This window comes from Nerophis lumbriciformis, linkage group LG01 (genome assembly GCF_033978685.3).
Source record: "Nerophis lumbriciformis linkage group LG01, RoL_Nlum_v2.1, whole genome shotgun sequence".
Lineage (NCBI taxonomy): Eukaryota > Metazoa > Chordata > Actinopteri > Syngnathiformes > Syngnathidae > Nerophis > Nerophis lumbriciformis.
Genome location: NC_084548.2, coordinates 33,080,469 through 33,102,333, shown reverse-complemented (window position 1 = coordinate 33,102,333; position 21,865 = coordinate 33,080,469). Strand labels below are relative to the sequence as shown.

General features: G+C 40.0%; 1 protein-coding gene across 4 annotated transcripts in view; it reads right to left on the bottom strand.

The window, feature by feature from the left end:
• lgr6 (leucine-rich repeat containing G protein-coupled receptor 6) overlaps positions 1-21,865 on the bottom strand; it is a 91,141-nt gene that overhangs the window by 21,015 nt on the left and 48,261 nt on the right. For 3 of the 4 annotated variants that reach the window (XM_061979825.2, XM_061979840.2, XM_061979829.2), the window contains 4 exons: positions 8,444-8,515; positions 5,830-5,901; positions 1,242-1,457; positions 1,027-1,098 (listed from right to left, as the gene is read on the bottom strand). In XM_061979825.2, coding sequence (XP_061835809.2) covers positions 1,027-1,098; positions 1,242-1,457; positions 5,830-5,901; positions 8,444-8,515 — 432 coding nt within the window. The remainder of the gene's footprint in view (positions 1-1,026; positions 1,099-1,241; positions 1,458-5,829; positions 5,902-8,443; positions 8,516-21,865) is intronic. The other variant, XM_061979834.2, reaches the window with a different exon arrangement.

Sequence of the window (21,865 nt, the reverse complement as noted above, 5' to 3'; positions counted from 1 at the left end):
AAATTCTAAAGTTAATGATTATTTGCAAAAAAAACACATTTTTATCAGTTTGAACATCAAATATGTTGTCTTTGTAGCATATTCAACTGAATATGGGTTGAAAATGTTTTGCAAATCATTGTATTCTGTTTATATTTATATCTAACACAATTTCCCAACTCATATAGAAACGGGGTTTGTACATGTTCCCACTTACATGCTCATTAAAAAGGATACAACATTTTATTTTACACTTCTTTGGGTTGGTGAACAGCATACCAGGAACATTGTTTTATTCAGGCCATTTTTGTAGGACACATGGTTTCTTATTCTCATATAGTACGTTTATTTTAGGACAGTAGTTTGCAGTACGTTGCCTGCAGAATTTTATACATAGCAAAATTTTTTTCAGATAGTGCTTGCTCATTCCCAACTCTACTGTTCTGTATTGCTCATTAATAACCTCCATTAAATATGAGAATCAACTGATCTCTTAGGTAATACAATAGAAACCGTTTATTCTGAATATTCCTGGTATTCATTGGGTAGCTGTGGGTTTAAGAAACCTTCCAGCAATATCTTTATATAACCGGTGTCCTTAGATTTAACATTTCTTTTTTTTGGCCTACTTTGTTCTTGGATTCTTGTACAACATTAATTTCTGGTTTAAGTACCACTAAACACACATTAACAGAAATGGGATTCCTGTCAGACACCTAATTAAAGTAAATTGAGAGCTCCTGGCTATATTACTATACTGAGGTTGTATTTCTGGGAGTTCCACATTAATCCTGGGGTTATTCTAAGGTAATGTGATTGTTGTAAACACTACCATACAGATTGTATGTTGATACTTGCGGATACATTATCATCACATAGCCAGCAGGAATGTTTGGGCAAACAGAGCACGTTTCTCATTTGGGCCTCTGAATTAACTTTGTGCTATTCTATGTAACATTGTTTCATATGTGTTGAGGGTTTTAGAGGGGAAAACATTGGGAGTATTTGTGGTGAAACAAATATGACTATATGTATTTTTTTACTCACAGAGTTTCCAGGCTATGTAAACCTTCAAAACATCTCACACCCATGATCTGGATCTGGTTGTTATGGAGATGTCTAGGAAACGGCAAAAAAAAAAAATGGTTTAGTGACTGTGCAGTTCTGTTTTTGCAAAAAGCAACAGAACAAATACGTTCTCCAGTCAGTTGAGAAATATAGACAAAGGAAAGTGTTGAACTAAAGCTTTAGACTTCACTTACAGTACAACAAGTGCAGAGAGGTTGGCAAATGCATAATCTGGGATGTACGTAATTTGGTTGAGGGCCAGCGTCATGGCTTGAAGGGAGGGTAGAGCATCCAGGGCCATCACAGGGATCTCTATCAATGAGTTATCATCCAGCCACAGGTGCCTAAGAGAACGGATTCCTCTAAAGGCGCCAGCGGGAACTTCAGACAATAGGTTTGCATCTAGACGCCTGTGGAATCAAAATAATGAAGATTAATACAAGTTTTTTTTTTTTTTGCATGTTTAGCTTTGCACCTGGGATTATTCTAGGATTTAAAGACTTTAGCTTCCAGGAATATAATTATGGTAATTAAAATTCTTCAGTTGTCTTTTAATAAGCACATTGATTTTTTGCAAAGCACTGAATCTTAGCTTTACTTGCATAGGCATGTACTGTAGCTACTATATGATATTATCAATCACTAAGGAAAGACATACAAACACCGGATTTTCTCAACTGATGCATTCATTACACTGACTGAATACACAAAAACATTTGATATCTCGAGTTTATTAAACCGAACTAACTTGTGATGATTTATGTGTTCTCCCTTTGAGATTAGGGTGGCATAAACCTTAATGCAGGGCTGCCAAACTTGTTTCCATTGTGGGCCAAATCGCAGTTATGGCTGCCCTCAGAGGGCCACTTGTAACAACAAATATACATGAACAAAAATGTGTAATTGCCACATGATATAACGCAATTGCTTATGCATTTTGTTATTTTTAACAGATTGATACCTTGCTTTGAAATCATAAATTGATGTGACAAGCAGATATTTAGGTATTTATTTTGATAACAGAAAAATGTCTGTAAGGTTTTGTGGCATGATCAGATATTAACGTTTAAAAGATATGCAATTGTATGCAGTACATTTTCTTTGTCAAAAGTGAAAACTCAAAGTCATTTATCAATTAAGATTTCGTACATTTAGTACTTTATTGATGCACATTATTTCCAAGGATTTACGTTCACATGGCCCCCGGGCCTTGAGTTTGACACCTGTGCCTTATTGCAAACACACTCTCCAGGCAGATGAAGTGTGATTCAAAGTCCTCTTGTTATTCGACTGTTTTGCCCTATCATATGCAATAATTTCCTGCCAGAGCTTTGTCCTTTTGTAGAATAGAAAACACAGTTAGTATGTCACAGATTTTAAACATTCTCTGTTCTGTCCACCGCTGTAGTTCCTGGAGTATGTTAATGCAGCTCCCTCTTCACACTTTCAAGGCTTCACCAAACAAACAGCATCATTAAAGTGAAATTTGAACTTGAACCCTGAACTCGGGGCTCTTCTCCCTAGGGACATTTTCCATCAAGAGAGGCTATTGTATATACTGGCAGATGCTCACACATAACCAACCACACATGAATGCACAAAGGGCTTCAAGAAATCTTAGTCTTGTCTACTCTGACTTGACTTTTTTTTTAAAGTGTTTACGTCGTCCTCGTGCATCCTGTGCGCTCAAACCGTGGACATTGTTTGTCCTTAGCCCAAATCACCAGATGAAAGCTGCGGAAGACCTTTGTTCTTTGTGTACTGCTCTCCAGGGCAAAATAATAACTGTTCCTCTGGGTGGACCTGCCAGGTCTCCAGAAGGCCCAGTCAGGACCAGGAATGCTTCACAGAAGCCAATAAAGCAGCAGCTATTTCCTGTCCATCACATCAAAGTACGAAGTATGATTATGGGAAAGAGAGGGAGAACGTTCTTTTCAAATGATGCAGGATATGTGCGGACTTTGCTCTCTCAATTCTCCAGATGGCCACAATGTATTCACTGGGGCCTTCTGATGACCTTATATATGTGGTAAACATTCATAATTACTTTTTCCCATATACAAATTGTGGAATGTAAAAGTCATATACTATTTTACCTGTTTACTTACTTTCTTTAAATAACAGTTGTAGTTCAGTGAAGACATGATAATTCTTGTTTGAGATTAAGTGGTAGTTTGTTTGGGATGAAAGCATCCTTTGTTGCAATTTAAAACCCATGTGCTGACTCAGATGCCATGTTTTTACCTAATCATGTGTTTCATGTCAGTGAGAGGCGCCAACAAGCTTTACTTTCCAAAGCCTTTTCAATAGTCTTTCTATGCTGAGCTTATCATTGCTGTGATGAAAAGGTGCTGTTCTTCTCTATACACATTCTGACACACCATCAAGAGGAGAGCCTCGGGCACAAAGCCTGCTTTAAGACACAAAGTGTACAGATGTAGGAGTGTGTGTGTGTGTGATGGTTTCCTGAATTAAAAATGAGCAGACCTACAGTGCATTCAAAAAGTATTCACAGCGCTTCACTTTTTCCACATTTGAAGTTTCAGCCGTACTCCAAAATATTGTTTGCTGAAATGTTTGCAACTTTATCAAAAAAAACAACTAAGAAATTACATGTACGTAAGCATTTTTACCTTTGGTAGCAATTATAATCTCAAGTATTTTTGAATACTATGCCACAAGATTGGCACACCTATTTTGGGCAGTTTCATCCATTCCTCTTTGCCTATTCCTCTCTGCAGCACCTCTCAGGCTCCATCATGTTGGATGAGAGGGTATGGTCCACAGCCATTTTCAAACCTCTCCAGAGATGTTTAATCTGATTCAAGTCTGGGCTCTGGCTGGGCCATTTACAGAGTTGTCCTGAAGCCACTACTTTGATACCTTGGCTGTGTGTTTAGGGTCATTGTCGTGCTGAAAGATGAACCGTCGCCCCAGGCTGAATTCAAGAGCGCTCTGGAGTATGTTTTCATACAAATAGTCTCCCAGTTCCTGTCGCTGAAAAACATCCCCACAGCATGATGCTGCCACCACCATGCTTCACTGTAGGGATGGTGTTGGCCTAATCATGCGTGGTGCCTAGTTTCCTCCAAACATGACACCTGGCATTCATGCCAAATATTTCAATCTTTCTCTCATTAGACCAGAGAATTGTGTTTCTTATGCTACATGTTGGCAATTTTTTACAAATGAATGGCTTGCGTATGGCCAGTGTAAACCATACAGTCCTCATTGGTGGATTGCTGCAGAGATGGCTGTCCTTCTGTAATGTTCTTCTCTCTCCACAGAGTAATGCTGCAGCTCTTACATAGTGACCATCGGGTTCTTGGTCACCTCCCTGACTAGGGTCTTTTCTCCCCGTTTGCTCAATGTAGAAGGCCAGATCGCTCTCGGAAGAGTCCCGTTGGTTACAAACTTCTTCCATTTACAGATGATTGAGGGCCCGGTGCTCATTGGGACTTTCAAGGCAGCAGATTTTGACAATTCTGTCTCGGAGATCTACAGACAATTCCTTTAACTTCATTCTTGGTTTGTGCTCTGCCATGCGCTGTTCAGTGTGGGACAGTATATATATAGACAGGTGTGCGCCTTTCCAAATCATGTCCAACCAACTGAATTTACCCAAGATGGACTCTAATTACGCTGTAGGAACAGCTCAACGATGAACAGTTGAAACAGGATGCCTCTGAGCTAAACTTTTGAGCTTCATGGCAAAGGCTGTGAAAACCTATAGTCATTTATTATTGGATTTATGTATTTTTATGCATAATATATTTGCAAAACAATTCTACAAAAACGTTCACATTGTCATTATGGGGTATTGTGTTTAGAATTCCATTCATCCATTTTCTACCGCTTATCCCTTTCGGGGTCGCGGGGGGTGCTGGAGCCTATCTCAGCTACATTCGGGCGGAAGGCAGGGTACACCCTGGACAAGTTGCCACCTCATCACAGGGCCTACACAGATAGACAGACAACATTCACCCTCGCATTCACACACTCGGGCCAATTTAGTGTTGTTGTGAGGACAAAAAATTAATCCATTTCATTTTTGAATAAGGATGTAACAACAAAATGTGGAAAGTGTGAAATGCTGTAAATAACATCATTTACAATAAGTTGGTGGGTGGTGTGTAATAATGAACAGCCCTCTTTCATTATAACTATAGCAAGTTGTTTCTGTGCAATGAAAGAAAGGCCTTTGTGTATATTGTATAATATATTAGAATGCAAAATTATTGCTGTGAAAAGCAGGCATTCAAAGTTGGTGTGTGGTAATTGAGATTGACAGCTCGGGGTGAAGAATTACAGATGAGGTCCACATGCACACATTCCAGCAAGCACGCTAACACACAGCACTGACCTTGCAGATGAGACAATTTAGCCACCAAAAACTCTCATTAGCAAGTGGATAGCAGTGTGGGTGGTGGGAGATGAACGAGAAGAGTGGAAAAGGAAGAGAGGCAGAATTAATGGAAAATGGGGTTGTTTCACAGCTCATTGGAGATGTTCTCTCTGGCCTGCAATGTCTGCTGTTTCCCTCATGGCTTCCAGATGCTACCATGAACTGCCTTTAAGCAGACTGTGACTCGTACAATCAGACAGCTCTGTATTGATGTTTTCGGTACCTTAGCCGAAGTTTGATTATGGTCCGTAATATGTCCATATACTTTCATTGCGGTTACAGCTGAGATATATTTGGACGTAAATGGATGGTCACGGAGGTTTTACTATCTGCTGAAAGAGAGAGTGTTTGTGAATGTGTGTGTTTTTAGAACTCACAGTGACATCAGATTGGGTAGGTCCCATGGTGCATCATCAGGAAGTTTTTCAAGCTGATTGTTCTGCAGCATTCTGTAAGGAACAGCATGCAAATTGAGAAATTAACAAAACATAAGAACAATTAGAAAAGTTGGCACGTCACGCCACATCGTTAATTCCATGATGATGGAACTCGTACCCAGGAAAGAAAATGTTCAGTTAAAACTTTAAATGCAACAGAGGTGAGGAGATGCTCCTTGGGTGGGCTGTTGATGTAATTCTCGGAAGAATGGAACAATGAGGAAGTGGGGGAGGGAAATTGAACACACTATTTCCTGCTCTTGCGCTTCCTCTCCTTTTCTTTTTTAGGTTGTTTAGTTTTTGGACATTAGAGACCAAGTCTCTCGTGTATTTTGTCTGGCAATGGCAGTACGGTACCAGAAAAGGTCAACCTTCTTCCTTAGCAGTAGTTCACAGTTTAAAGCATTAGAAGTTGTGCAGATGCAGATTTATTGACACTCTAGCTTAGTAGACTTTGTAACTTTCTGCAGCAGCCTCTTTAAGCAGTTTGGAGTTGGGCTTTGATTATGCTCCAGCTGGTTGCTGCTGCAGCCAATCATGCCTAATTGCCTCAGCAAAACAACAAGGGATGTGTACCACAACGTATGTACCATAATGGACCCCGTACCCACAGTACTGGGCCGGTATTAGATACTATGTAACCGATACCCAACTGGAGTGAGTAAATCATCAACTTTGCAATTTCTTTACACAAGAACGTCCAAATTTGAAAAAAAAACATCCAACATTGTAATATCCTTGCTTAGCCTTCATTAGAATTGTGGCTACTTTTCATTACCTTTTGCACGTCCTAATCTCTCTGTACAATATATTTTTATGGCTGCTGTGCACATTTTCTTAATCTGCTACTGTTTGTTAGCATACATAGTAGAATATAATATAAATAGTTCAAATGGAGACTTCTTTGTCACTTGTGTTACCAAGGTAGGTGGTATGGCTCAAACATCCTGGAACCTGAGGAGGTGTGTGTGTGTATGGCATGTACAGAAATCAGGGGATTTAAATCAGGGTAGTTCTCCCCAGCACATAAACTTGAACTACATTTAATGATGCATGACCACCCAACACAGCAACACACCTGACAAGAAGACTAAGGCCGAATCCCAATGTTCCCCCTCATTTACTACATTCTCGGAATGAAGCAACAGGGGATAGATGTTTATGAATGTTCTCATTTATCCAGGTCATTGTCCTCACAGGACATTAAATCCATCTAGCAACTGGACTGTTTGGTTTGTCTTAGAAGACGTTTTGCCTCTCATTCGAGTAGGCTTCATCAGTTCATGCTCATAGACTTGGATATCTACGAGCTCATAGAAATGTCTTCTAAGACAAGTCCAGTTGCGATCTATTGAATGCCCTGTGAGAATAAGCGGTAGAGCTTTGTAATCATCCCAAGGAATTGGGACACCACTTACTACGTCACTGCATAGATAAACATTTGTCCTCCCTAGAGTTGTCCCGACACCAATATTTTGGTACCAAAATGTATATTATGTACTGTATTTCAATTCTGTTTGATACTACAAAATAAAGGGTACCAAAAAAAATTTCATTATTGGCTTAATTTTAAAAGAAAATCCTATGGCAAAACTTATGATTAAATATATGTTTCTTATTAGACTCAAATAACAGTTTTAAAATATTGGAATAAAAAGTCAAAAGCGCATTAAACACTTTTTTTTTCTTATTACACTCAAGGAAAAGTTTACAATCATTGTACGTATATCCTGCCATAATCTATAATTAGATTAGACTAGAATAAAAAGCTTAATTAACATTATATTAAATGCTTCATAATTGATGGTTGCCAATTTGGATCTGTGCTTTAAAACAAATGTAATCATTAGTAAATACTGAAAACATTAAAGCTATAACTACACATTAGGCGTGTAGCAGGTAAAACACACATTGTTTACAGATTAAACACAAGTTAAATAGTAGATATTTGTTGCGAAATGCAGTCAACTCACTTGCATTAGTGTAAACTACGTGGATGGTTTGGACTGCGCTAATAATTTTTAACAAACCAACCAGCTGTTTGAACATCTATGTATTTATATATGCACAGGGGAAGCTGTTAACTATATTGCCTGCCACTCTTCAAACTTCTTGTGCAGATCTAAATATTTATTGTTACCTAAGTTTGAAGCAAAGGTGGTAATGCTGTATTGACATGTTTGACGAGACATATTTTTAAAGTGCTTGCAGCGCGGCATTTCCATGTTTAAAGTGTCACCTTTATCGACTATTGCACAAGAAACCCGGAAGCAATGGAGTTAAAGGCTGAGATAATTTTTTATCATTCGTCATGCTTCGATTGATGAATAAACGAAGAACTACGCTACTAATACTACTGTATTATATAACTTGTGCAGAAATTGGGGAATTTCCTCTGGCCCTACCTGAACGAGGCAGCATCTGAAATCCCTCACTCTGAAGGGCTAGACTCATACCTCCTACCCCTCGTTATGTTCATTACCCCTACATGCTAAGAGTCATTGGGACACCACTACCGTCATGCAAACGTGCAAAGAGCAATACAAATACTCACAACACTTTAAGATTGTGGAGACCCTGGAAAGCAAGGCTTGAGATATACCTCAGATGATTCCCAGAGATTCGCCTATAAGGGGAAAACAGAGATTAAAATAAAATGACTGAAAATAATATACAAGTGAGCACATACATTACAATAAAAATATCTCATTAGAAAGGTATTGCATTTTACTTCATGTTTTCATTTATTTCAGCCAATGACATAAAAAAGGACATGGTAGACAACACCTGATAATATGAATTAATATAATGTAATGTACAATATGTGAACATGATGATCCAGGTTTGCCTGAAACGGAGTGGGAAGAAGATAACTTCATTCTATACTTTTCGATGAAAGAATCAATTTCTGCCATAATGGCAGCACGGTGGCAGAGGAGTTAGTGCGTCTGCCTCACAATACGAAGGTCCTGAGTAGTCCTGGGTTCAATCCCGGGCTCGGGATCTTTCTGTGTGGAGTCTGCATGTTTTCCCTGTGACTGCGTGGCTTCCCTCCGGGTACTCCGGCTTCCTCCCACCTCCAAAGACATGCACCTGGGGATACGTTGATTGGCAACACTAAATTGGCACTAGTGTGTGAATGTGAGTGTGAATGTTGTCTGTCTATCTGTGTTGGCCCTGCGATGAAGTGGCGACTTGTCCAGGGTGTACCCCGCCTTCCGCCCGATTGTAGCTGAGATAGGCTCCAGCGCCCCCCGCGACCCCGAAGAGAATAAGCGGTAGAAAATGGATGGATGGATGGATGAATCAATTTCTGCCATAATTTCATCTTCATGCCTATGGATAAGTGTTGGGCAGTATGGCATTTTCTTTTTTTTATTAGCAGTGTTGGCCCCAAATTCGGTATTAAACCGTAAACCAACTGGAACGCTTTGATGATTGAGTAAAGATGGAATTTCATAAAACCTTCAAATTGGGTCAGCAAGTGTAACTAAACGATACTGTATGTGCTTGCCTCCTTGTGCCTATGTTCATGTATTGATGTATACTCGGGTGTATACTTTTTTAGTGTGACAGCTTGTGCTACTTTCCATGTCCTTGAGTTAAATTGAGCTTGTTCTAAGGAGCCTTGCAAGAGAGAAACCACACACATTCATGCAAGCAATCCAATCAGCTTGTTTATCAAACACAGCACCTAATGGTCATTTGTGAGTGTGTATAAGATGTCCAAATAAATAGCATTGGGTCCAGCAGTGTAACTCTCAAGGTCAGAAGCTGGAAGCCCAGTTTAAACACAGATTTGGTCTTCATAGCTTGAGACCACCCACTTTTGTTAAACACACACCCACATGTTACATACTACACACTTGCATCCTCTTCCTCACACACTGGCTCTTCCGTCTGACAGCCTTACGTTAAGTAGCCAACTTGGAGCAAATAGGATCTGATAGTGATAGAATAGTGGCGGTCTTTCCAAACCACTAACATCACTATCACCCAGATGGTAAGAGACAAGGGCTCCGAGCAAACTCCCTTTGACATCTGATACTGGATGTCAGTACAGTATTTGTCAGGCTTATTATTCTGCACCACCAAACCACTCAGCCCCACATGTACCTGCCAATTCTCACACTCTGACCCGATTAAAACGCTCATGAAGCGTGTGTTTATCAACACAAACAAAATATGCAGAACCACATTTTCTAAGGCGTTTGGTGCCATTTAGTCATACTTCTTAGAACCACAGTGAAATCTTCAGACTTTAAATGCACCACATGGTGTATAAACTTAGAATTTGATGAAAATTATTAATTATTAGCAAAAATGAAGTACATCCAAAAACGTCAAGTTCATTCATGGGGAGCGTGAACTTCCTCCTTGGCGTACATTAGGTCTTCAGTACAATGGCACATCCTTCTCTTGCACAATATGGCCACAGGGGACCAATTCAATTGGTACTTTAGCAAGAGTTACTGTTTCTGTCAGTCTCGTTGAGGCCCCCTACCACAGATCCAAGCCCCTTCTACAAAGACCATCCTTCCTCCTAAAATAAATTATCAAGGTATAGGTTGCAACAAGGGGGAAAAATGTTATCCCAGTGAGGGGTATTACTGAATGATTTAGAGCTTTAGAAAGCAAATGTACATATGGCCTTCGTAGATGTACATGTATTACAGCCAACCAGCCTTTCTTTATTAGCTGCAGAACTGCGGCCAAAATTGTATCACAGCAAAATAATCATGTCAAAAGTGAGGGGGGCAAGTGAAAAGATGTTCTGATTGAGATTAACAATACACCCTGGCTCTGTCGACATACTTTCCATGACATCAGTCTGTTTATTTATGTGTGTATTTGGATAAATGATTATCCATATGGGTGAATGTTCCACAATTTTCCCTTCATAGTTGTTCCAAATCAATGTCATTCTAATGAAAAGCGTCTTGCTCTTGTCCAAGCAGTTGCCCCAGCTATGGTTCGGTTATTTTCTCGGCACTTTGAGCTGCTGAGATAAATACTCCACTACAGGATATTTTCACCCATGTAACGTTAGATAAAGATAAGTCTTGCATAAAATAAGACCACTGTGGTTCTAATATATTAAAGAAACTGGTCATCATAAAACCACTTTAATCATATTGCCACATCACCTGGTCTCAAAGTAAGCAATTAATAAAAGGCAACCATAATAGAACGAATGGGAAGGACAAACCATTTGGCAATACTTTTAGTAAATGTATGTGTATTGTTGATTGGCAACACTAAATTGGCCCTAGTGTGTGAATGTCTGTCTATCTGTGTTGGCCCTGCGATGAGGTGGCGACTTGTCCAGGGTGTACCCCGCCTTCCGCCCAAATGCAGATGAGATAGGCTTCAGCACCCCCCGCGACCCCAAAAAGGAACAAGCGGTACAGAATGGATGGATGGATGGATCGTTAAAAAGATAGAAACATACAGTGTTTTTGGACTTCTATACATAGCCATAAAAATCCATCCATCCATCCATCCATCCATCCATCTTATTCCGCTTATCCGAGGTCGGGTCGCGGGGGCAGCAGCCTAAGCAGGGAAGCCCAGACTTCTCTCTTCCCAGCCACTTCGTCCAGCTCCTCCCGGGGGATCCCGAGGCGTTCCCAGGCCAGCCGGGAGAGATAGTCTTCCCAACGTGTCCTGGGTCTTCCCCGTGGCCTCCTACCGGTCGGACGTGCCCTAAACACCTCCCTAGGGAAGCGTTCGGGTGGCATCCTGACCAGATGCCCAAACCACCTCATCTGGCTCCTCTCCATGTGGAGGAGCAGCGGCTTTACTTTGAGCTCCTTCCGGATGACAGAGCTTCTCACCCTATCTCTAAGAGAGAGCCCCGCCACCCGGCGGAGGAAACTCATTTTGGCCGCTTGTACCCGTGATCTTGTCCTTTCGGTCATAACCCAAAGCTCATGACCATAGGTGAGGATGGGAACGTAGATCGACCGGTAAATCGAGAGCTTTACCTTCCGGCTCAGCTCCTTCTTCACCACAACGGATCGATACAGCGTCCGCATTACTGAAGACGCCTCACCGATCCGCCTGTCGATCTCACAATCCACTCTTCCCTCACTCGTGAACAAGCCTCTGAGGTACTTAAACTCCTCCACTTGGGGGAAGATCTCCTCCCCAACCCGGAGATGGCGCTCCACTCTTTTCCGGGCGAGAACCATGGACTCGGACTTGCAGGTGCTGATTCCCATCCCAGTCGCTTCACACTCGGCTGCGAACCGATCCAGTGAGAGCTGAAGATCTTGGCCAGATGAAGCCATCAGGACCACATCATCTGCAAATAGCAGAGACCTAATCCTGCAGCCACCAAACCAGATCCCCTCAACGCCCTGACTGCGCCTAGAAATTCTGTCCATAAAGGTTATGAACAGAATCAGTGACAAAGGGAAGCCTTGGCGGAGTCCAACCCTCACTGGAAACGGGTCCGACTTACTGCCGGCAATGCGGACCAAGCTCTGACACTGATTATACAGGGAGCGAACTGTAAACTCATGAACATCAGAGCAATTGTGGTTGTAGTGTCTGCACTTACTGTATAAAAGTGCAATAATGAAAAAACTTTCACACCCTTTATCCATCAACAGAAATATGATTATACAGCCTTTTAGAAGGCCAGCCTGAGGGTCAACCATCTTCTTCCGCTTATCCAAAGTCAGGTCGCTGGGGCAGCAGCCTAAGCAGAGAAGCCCAGACTTCCCTCTCCCCAGCCACTTGGTCCAGCTATTCCCGGGGGATCCCGAGGTCTCCCCATGCCAGCTAGGAAGCATTGTCTCTCTACCGTGTCCTGGGTCTTCTCCGTGGTGTCCTACAGGTCTTACATGCCCTAAACAACTCCCCATGGAGGCGTTCGCAGGGCATCCAGACCAGATGCTCATCTGGCTCCTCTCGCTGTAGAGGAGCAGTGGCTTTAATTTGAGCTCCTACCGAATGACAGCGCTTCTCACCCTATCTCTGAGGGAGAGCCCCACCAACCGATGAAGGAAACTCATTTCGACCGCTTGTACCCTTGATCTTGTCCTTTCGGTCATAACCCAAAGCTCATGACCATAGGTGAGGATGAAAACGTAGATCGACCGGTAAATTGAGTGCTTTACCTTCCAGCTCAGCTCCATTCTCAACGCGACGACCTCACAAACCACTCTTCCCTCACTTGTAAACAAAACCCCAAGGTACTTGAACTCATCCACTTGGGGCAGGATTTTCTCCCCAACCCGGAGATGGCACTCCACCCTTTTAAGAGCAAAAACCATGGTCTCAGACTTGGAAGTGCTGATTCTCATCCCAGTCGCTTTACACTCGGCTGTGAACCGATCATGTGACTGCTGAAGATCCTGGCCAGATGAAGCCTTAAGGATCACATAATCTGCAAAAAGCAGAGACCTAATCCTACAGCCACCTAACCGGATCCCCTCAACACCCTGACTGCACCTAGAAATTTTGTCCATAAAAGTCGAAAACACCATCAGTCCAATCCAACCCTCACTGGAAAAGGGTCCGACTTACTGCCGGCAATGCGGACCAAGATCTGACACTGATCACACAGGGAGAGGTCCGCCACAATCAGACGGTCCCCAGGACTCTCCACAGGACTTTCCAAAGGACACAGTAAGATGTCTTCTCCAAGTCCACAAAACACATGTAGCCTGGTTGGGCAAACTCCCATGTACCCTCAAGGATCCTGCCGAGCGTATAGAGTTAGTCCAGAGTTCCACGACCAGGACGACCTCCTACTCCTGAATTCTAGTGTTAATTTTTGAAATTATGACAGCAAAATTCAGATGTTGAAATATTTCAGGGGAAAGTTCATGAGATAACAAATGCAAATGAGGAATTTTAGAAAAAAAATGATGTTGGCAATAGTAAAAGAAAAAGTAGAAATTGATCTTAATAGTTCCTTTGGTGTGCGCCGACAGAACTAAGATGGCCAACATTATAATATACAAACTTCATGTTATCCGTTCAAATAACCAAAGTTGTAAAGCAGTACATCACTGGCTGTTATTCTTAAATTGTCATGTTTTAGTTGTCACTTTACACTAAAATAATATGTACTGTGCCGCTTAGATACTGCCAACTCCGAAAAATTGTTTGAATTCCACTTTGTATTAGTATTGTAAGGTGTTTGACATTTGAGTGAATGTGGTAGATAAGAAAAAATATATAATCCCATTGCCTGTTAAAGAAATATGTTATAGGTAAATAGCCGGGTAATGTGATATTTTGTGGATGGATCTTTGTCATTACACAAATACAACAACATTTTGTTTTCAGCACAAACCGTTCAAGATTATGAGAAGTGAATGATTGATTGAGAAGTTTATTGACATCTTAAAGAATTGAATCCATGTAATGCTTTAAAAAGGCAAATGGCTTGTTTCCATTGTGGTCCATAGACAAACACTGTACAGGGTTAGAGAACAGGAACACAGATGGGTGGCCACAGTGGGGCCTCGTTAAAGGTGGGGAAAAGGTACACGCTGGGGAGGAAAAAAAAAAAAGTCAATCTTAGACTCCTGAGTCTGGAGTGAGAAAAAAAACTTGATTGCAAAGCACATATTGAATTGAATTGAAGTATTTATTTCAAACCTGCGCAATACAACAACACACTTTTTTTTTTACATTATGGCAGAGACATGTATGCAAGGCTTGAAAAGGGGTTGGATGAAGCAGATGCTTATAATATCCCAACCCCTCTTACTCATTCCACATTTAACATAAACAATATAATACAAGAACAATACTATACAAACAAAAACAAGAAAAGCTCCTGTACACTAACAATTCAATAGTACCACTGTTACTTTTAGACGAGACAAAACACACACACACACACACACACACACAGGCCCAAACACTCTCTGACCATACACCTCTCTCCCATCACTATGTGCTGAGGGCATCACTCTCTTTCCTCCTCGTACTTCTTCAGTACTTCTTTTTTAAACAGTCTTTTGAATTGAATCATGTTAGAACACTTTTTTAACTCGTCCCCTAAGTTGTTTCACAGACTGACTCCACGCACTGAAATGCACATTGATTTTAAAGTTATTCTAAATTCAGGCAAATATAATTTGTTGTTTCCTCTTAGACTGTAACTATGGTGAGCATCTCTATCCTGGAATAGGTTCTGTATATTGGATGGTAGAGAGTTTTGGGATGCCCTAAACATAATTTGAGCAGTTTTAAAGTTGATCACATCGTGCAGTTTAAGTTGCTTTAACTCCATGAATAGTGGATTTGAATGATGTCTGTAGTGAACATTGGACACAATCCTAATGGCCTTTTTCTGTAGAGTGACCAAAGGCTGTAGATGGGATTTATAACAATTTCCTCAGACTTCAACACAATAGTTTAAATATGACATAATAAATGAATGATACAATAACAGCAGAGCATTGGTGTTTAATAAATGACATGATCGCCTCATCATTCCAACACATTTAGCAACTTTTGTCCTCAGGTAATTTATATGAGGCTTCCGTGAGATATTTTCATCTATTACCACTCCTAAGAATGCATTTTGTTGAACATATTCTATTGGTGTGTCATCAATAACAATCTTGATGGGTATATTACTTTTGCGATTGCTAAAGAGCATGATTTTGGTCTTCTTTAAATTCAGAGACAATTTGTTGGTATTAAACCAAGTTTTTAACTTGATCATCTCCTCAGTTACAGAGGCCAGAAGTTGCTTCAGGTCGTCACCTGCACATGTAATGGTTGTATCGTCAGCAAAGAGGATGAACTTCAGCAGTGTTTATACTTTACATATTTCATTGATATACATTATAAATAGTGTGGGTCCTAGTATCGACCCCTGGGGGACTCCACAGGTTATGTTCATGAGTGTAGATTGATGTTGGTCGATCTGAACAATCTGCTGTCTCTCATTCAAGAAGCTCTTCAGCCGTTTCCCTGCCACTCCCCTTATGCCATAGTTTTCCAGTTTATTTACCAAAATCTGGTGGTCAATGGCATCGAAAGCCTTTTTCAGGTCAATAAAAATTCCTATAACAAATTTGTTTTTCTCGATACCATTAGTAATGTTCTCTATTAGATCACTTAAAGCTAATGAAGTTGACCTATTTTGTCGGAACCCGTATTGACAATCGGACAATAATTTGTGCTTTCCAATGAAGCCACGAAGTCTATTATCAAATAATTTTTCCAATATTTTTGACAACTGTGGCAGAAGGGAGACGGGCCGGTAATTTGTGAAGTGGTGTTTGTCTCCAGATTTGAAAATGGGGATGACTTTTGAGAGTTTCATTTGTGAAGGAAATTGTCCAAGTTGAAAAGATAAATTGCAGATGTATGTGAATGGTTTGATGATTTCTTCCGCTACGTTCCGGACCTTCCTCATGTCGAGGTCATAAATGTCACGTGCTGTTTTGTTCTTGCTTTTCTGAATAGCCTCTAAGACTTCCTTTTCGACAGTCGGAGTAAGGAACATCGAATAAGGATTTTTTCCAATAAGTTCCATGGGCTGTTCATCATTAATTGGGATTTTTTTTGCCAGCTCAGGCCCAATATTAACAAAAAACATATTGAAGCCGTCACCAATCATCTTCTTGTCACTTATGATTTGGTCGTTCTCAACAAACAACTCCGGATAACAAAGACTGTTTGAACCATGCCCAATAATTGTATTTAATACCTTCCAAATTCCCTTTGAATCATTTTTTCTTTTGGACTAAAAGTTTGGTGGTGTATTCTTTTCTGCTTGCTCTTAATATGCTGGTTAATTTATTTGTATATGTTTTGTACTTTTGTTCTGTTTCTATGGTTTGAAGCCTAAAAAAAGTCCTATATAAATATTTTTTCTTTTTGCAAGCGTTTGCAAGCCCTTTGGTTATCCATGGAGTTTTTGTGGAGTTAGTTATAGTGCATTTTTTGATGGGGCAGTGTGTATCATAAAGTGAGAAAACAATGTCATGAACTAAATTATAAGCTGCATTTATATCTGGCGTTTGAAAAACAGAATCCCAGTTTTGTTTCGCTAAATCATTCTTTAGTGCTGTTAATGATCTTTCTTTTGTGGCTCTTCGATAATATTCACTATTTACACGTTTGGATGTTTTGCAGTAAATATTGTACACCATGAACACCGGTAAATGATCACTGACGTCACTCACTAACAAGCCTCCAGTTACAATCTGATCTACAAACCCCGTTTCCATATGAGTTGGGAAATTGTGTTAGATGTAAATATAAACAGAATACAATGATTTGCAAATCCTTTTCAACCCATATTCAATTGAATGTACTACAAAGACAAGAAATTTGATGTTCAAACTCGTAAACTTATTTTTATTTTTTTCAAATAATAATTAACTTAGAATTTCATGACTGCAACACGTGCCAAAGTAGTTGGAAAAGAGCATATTCACCACTGTGTTACATGGCCTTTCCTTTTAACAATACTCAGTAAACTTTTGGGAACTGAGGAGACACATTTTTTAAGCTTCTCAGGTGGAATTATTTCCCATTCTTGCTTGATGTACAGCTTAAGTTGTTCAGCAGTCTGGGGGTCTCCGTTGTGGTATTTTAGGCTTCATAATGCGCCACACATTTTTTGGACTACAGGCAGGCCAGTCTAGTACCCGCACTCTTTTTTCTTTGAAGCCACGTTGATGTAACACGTGGCTTGGCATTGTCTTGCTGAAATAAGCAGGGGCGTCCATGGTAACGTTGCTTGGATGGCAACATATGTTGCTCCAAAACCTGTATGTACCTTTCAGCATAAATGGTGCCTTCACAGATGTGTAAGTTACCCATGTCTTGGGCACTAATACACCCCCATACCATCACAGATGCTGGCTTTTCAACTTTGCGCCTATAACAATCCGGATGGTTCTTTTCCTCTTTGACGTCCACAGTTTCCAAAAACAATTGGAAATGTGGACTCGTCAGACCATAGAACACTTTTCCACTTTGTATCAGTCCATCTTAGATGAGCTCAGACCCAGCGAAGCCGAGGGCGTTTCTGGGTGTTGTTGATAAACGGTTTTCGCCTTGCATAGGAGAGTTTTAACTTGCACTTACAGATGTAGCGACCAACTGTAGTTACTGACAGTGGGTTTCTGAAGTGTTCCTGAGCCCATGTGGTGATATCCTTTACACACTGATGTCGCTTGTTGATGCAGTACAGCCTGAGGGATCGAAGGTCACGGGCTTAGCTGCTTACGTGTAGTGATTTCTCCAGATTCTCTGAACCCTTTGATGATATTACGGACCGTAGATGGGGAAATCCCTAAATTCCTTGCAAAAGCTGGTTGAGAAAGGTTTTTCTTAAACTGTTCAACAATTTGCTCACACATTTGTTGATAAAGTGGTGACCCTCGCTCCGTCCTTGTTTGTGAATGACTGAGCTTTTCATGGAATCTACTTTTATACCCAGCCATGGCACCCACCTGTTCCCAATTTGCCTGTTCACCTGTGGGATGTTCCAAATAAGTGTTTGATGAGCATTCCTCAACTTTATCAGTATTTATTGCCACCTTTCCCAACTTCTTTGTGTTACGTGTTGCTGGCATCAAATTCTAAAGTTAATGATTATTTGCAAAAAAAAATGTTTATCAGTTTGAACATCAAATATGTTGTCTTTGTAGCATATTCAACTGAATATGGGTTGAAAATGATTTGCAAATCATTGTATTCCGTTTACATTTACATCTAACACAATTTCCCAACTCATATGGAATTGGGGTTTTTATAACTGAATAAAATGTGTAATTGTTTGACAGCACACATTTTATTTTAATTTTGCCTGGACATACATTAAGGGTGTCGATTCTTTGATGCATTGCGATGTGACACTTTGAAAATCAATATCGATTAGCAAACTTTCAAAAATCTATTATTTTCCATAACAGAACCACACAAACAGAACTTCAGCAATTAGAAATTGGTTGGAACGAAAAAATCTGCCTGGACAGTTTTAAAGGACAGATTGTATTGTACTTTCTACCGTGCCATTAGGAAAATGACGAAGAGCTCGATTAGCAATTGCTTTATTCCACAACTGCCGTAACCACGGGAAAACATCAACAGAAAAAATGTAATCTATTTTTTTTTCTCCAAAATTAACCTTCCTCACACCACACCGGATTGAGCCACTGATTAATTCAATTCTAAAGAAAAAGTCACAAACGCCAACACTGCTCGCTGCAGTATTAAACCTACAGAACAGAAAAAGCTGCCAATTTTAGTTTAAACTATTTGTAAAATATTTTGGATGGAAGTCTTTATTATTTTTTTATTTGTTTAATTGCATTTGGTATAACACTTGCTCGTACTGAAATCTGTAAAATAGAGAGTTTTGTTTAAAATAAGGTGTCTTTGTAAAGGCTATATATAAAATTACAGTATGTATTGAGAGCGGCTTTTTTGTGGGGAAAAATGTTGGATCTAAAAGATGAATCAATAATTGTTTAATCAAATCATAAAACCTTGAATCGCAATCAAATTGTGAGGTGCCTAAATTAGCACAACACTAGTTAAGCATGGTTATTCTTTCTTTAATATGCAAACATACAGTACACTTTTCTTTTATGTTCAAATTGACAGTTTTAATTGAAATGTCTTTATTATTTTTAAAATGGAATTGATAAAAAGAACAAACTATATTTACTAATGATATTAATAATATAACTAGCTCGAAATGGTAGAGACTTTGCTGGAGGCCACTGAACCTGTCACTGTTATCTTTTAAAACCATAAGGAGTCAAAGTGTGATGAGATTTAATACATGCATAAAACTTGAATCACCACCCATCCATCTATCCAATTTCTACCGCTTGTCCTTTTCTGTGTTGTGGGGGGTGCTGGAGCCTATCTCAGCTGCATTCGGGCGGTAGGCGGGGTACACCCTGGACAACCATTAAATGTAATAATGATAAGCTGCTTGCTCAATGTTGGCTCAGAGTTCACAGTATTGGAATAAATAAAGTCTAACACTATAAACTGTTATGTTTGTCTGAAGGGCCTATCAAGGACCTGCTGAATGAGGTCTAAAGGATTGTATTTGCTTGCTTCTTTTTCACAAAAATGTGTCAAGAACCCATTGAAAGAAATAACCTTTGCTTTCAATAGCCTAGAGTAACTTGGAGATGAAGGCCTTTCAAATGTACTGGAATGGAGATATACATGGAAGGCCAGCATGTAAAACTGAACATGAAACAATTTATCACTTTGGCAGTCCCAGCGTGCCTGGTCCTGTCCTCTCCTGGCGCTACCCGCAAATACTGTGGATGCACATCAAACAATGTCTCTCTCTATCTCCCGTCCTGTCCATATTGTGATAGGCCATCATCTAATTTGTGTGTATAGTATAAATTGTAATTGTGTTCATTATGACCTCACTTTCTTCACCACTCAATGGTGAAAAAAAAATATTTTGCTTCAAGACACAAAGTGTATCTTCAAGATGTTTCTCTGAAGGTAGTAAATTTAAAAAAAATGTCCTTAGGGCAGAAATATCTTTGTTGGATATTACTACAAAGGCAATATTCTCCATAAAGTTAAAACAAATACTTTTGAGCAATGCAGAGAAAGAAAGATCATTGAGGCTGTAAAAGATGGTGAGAATTGTTTATAGACAGACAAAACAGATGAAGCTGCATCCAAAGCCTCTGACTCCCGTCCACACATATATTTCAATACTGAAGTTAAGCGCTGCTCTGTGCTGATCATTGTGCCAGTATTGAATATATTTTTGTTGGCCATTTTCTTGAGAGAAGAAATCGGTCTCAGCCAATAAATGTAGTTTAATTTATATAAAACCTCCAATTTCCCTAGTTTGTGTTTCAAAGTCAACATAATGTTAATCCAGCAGCTGATCTTATACTTTCATCATTATGCACGTTTAACAAGCAGCAACTGTAAAATAATTGACTGTTCAAACACTAACAACTTGCACTGAGCCTAGTCTATAAAATACGCTACACCTCCCTGATACCGAAATACATGTCAAACTACTTCCTTAACGTAAATGACCGCCATAACCACAACACCAGGGGTAGCTCCACTAACCACGTTAAACCCAGATTCCGAACTAACAAAGGTCTTAACTCATTCTCATTTTATGCCACATCAATGTGGAATGCGCTCCCAACAGGTATAAAAGAAAGGGCATCTCTATCCTCCTTCAAAACCGCACTAAAAGTTCACCTCCAGGCAGCTACAACCCTAAACTAATACCCTCCCCGGATTGTTAATAATCAAATGTAAACAATCAAATGTAGATACTTTTTCTTATGCCTTCTGATCTCTCTCTCTCTCTCTCTCTCTCTCTCTCTCTCTCTCTCTCTCTCTCTCTCTCTCTCTCTCTCTCTCACTCGCTCTCGCTCTCGCTCTCTCTCTCTCTCTCTCTGCCCACTACTTGCTGTCCATATCCTACCAAGTCAGACCTACACTGTTCCAATATCCATTTCTCTGTTCTCAATTGTTGATGACTGATGATATCCTCCCCCCTCCCCTCCCCCCCTCCACACCCCGGATTGTAAATCATGTAAATAATTCAATGTATACACCCTGATGATTATCTTGTGTGATGACTGTATTATGATGATAGTATACATGATAGTATATATCTGTAACATGAATCAATTTAAGTGGACCCCGACTTAAACAAGTTGAAGAACGTATTTGGGTGTTACCATTTAGTGGTCAATTGTACGGAATATGTACTTCACTGTGCAACCTACTAATAAAAGTCTCAATCAATCAATCAATCAAAGTAGACACTAAGCCAGGGCAATATATTGATTTTATTGATACATTTAAGTTTTTTTGTTACAGACGATTTAATACATATAATTTTTTTTCCCCATCTTGCTTGCTCCTCCTCATACTTTTTGCCCCCCAGGAGCTTCTGTAGCTTCTGCCCTCCGCCTTACTTCCATAGCTGAGATTCACACACCCAGCAAAACATGGCTAATGC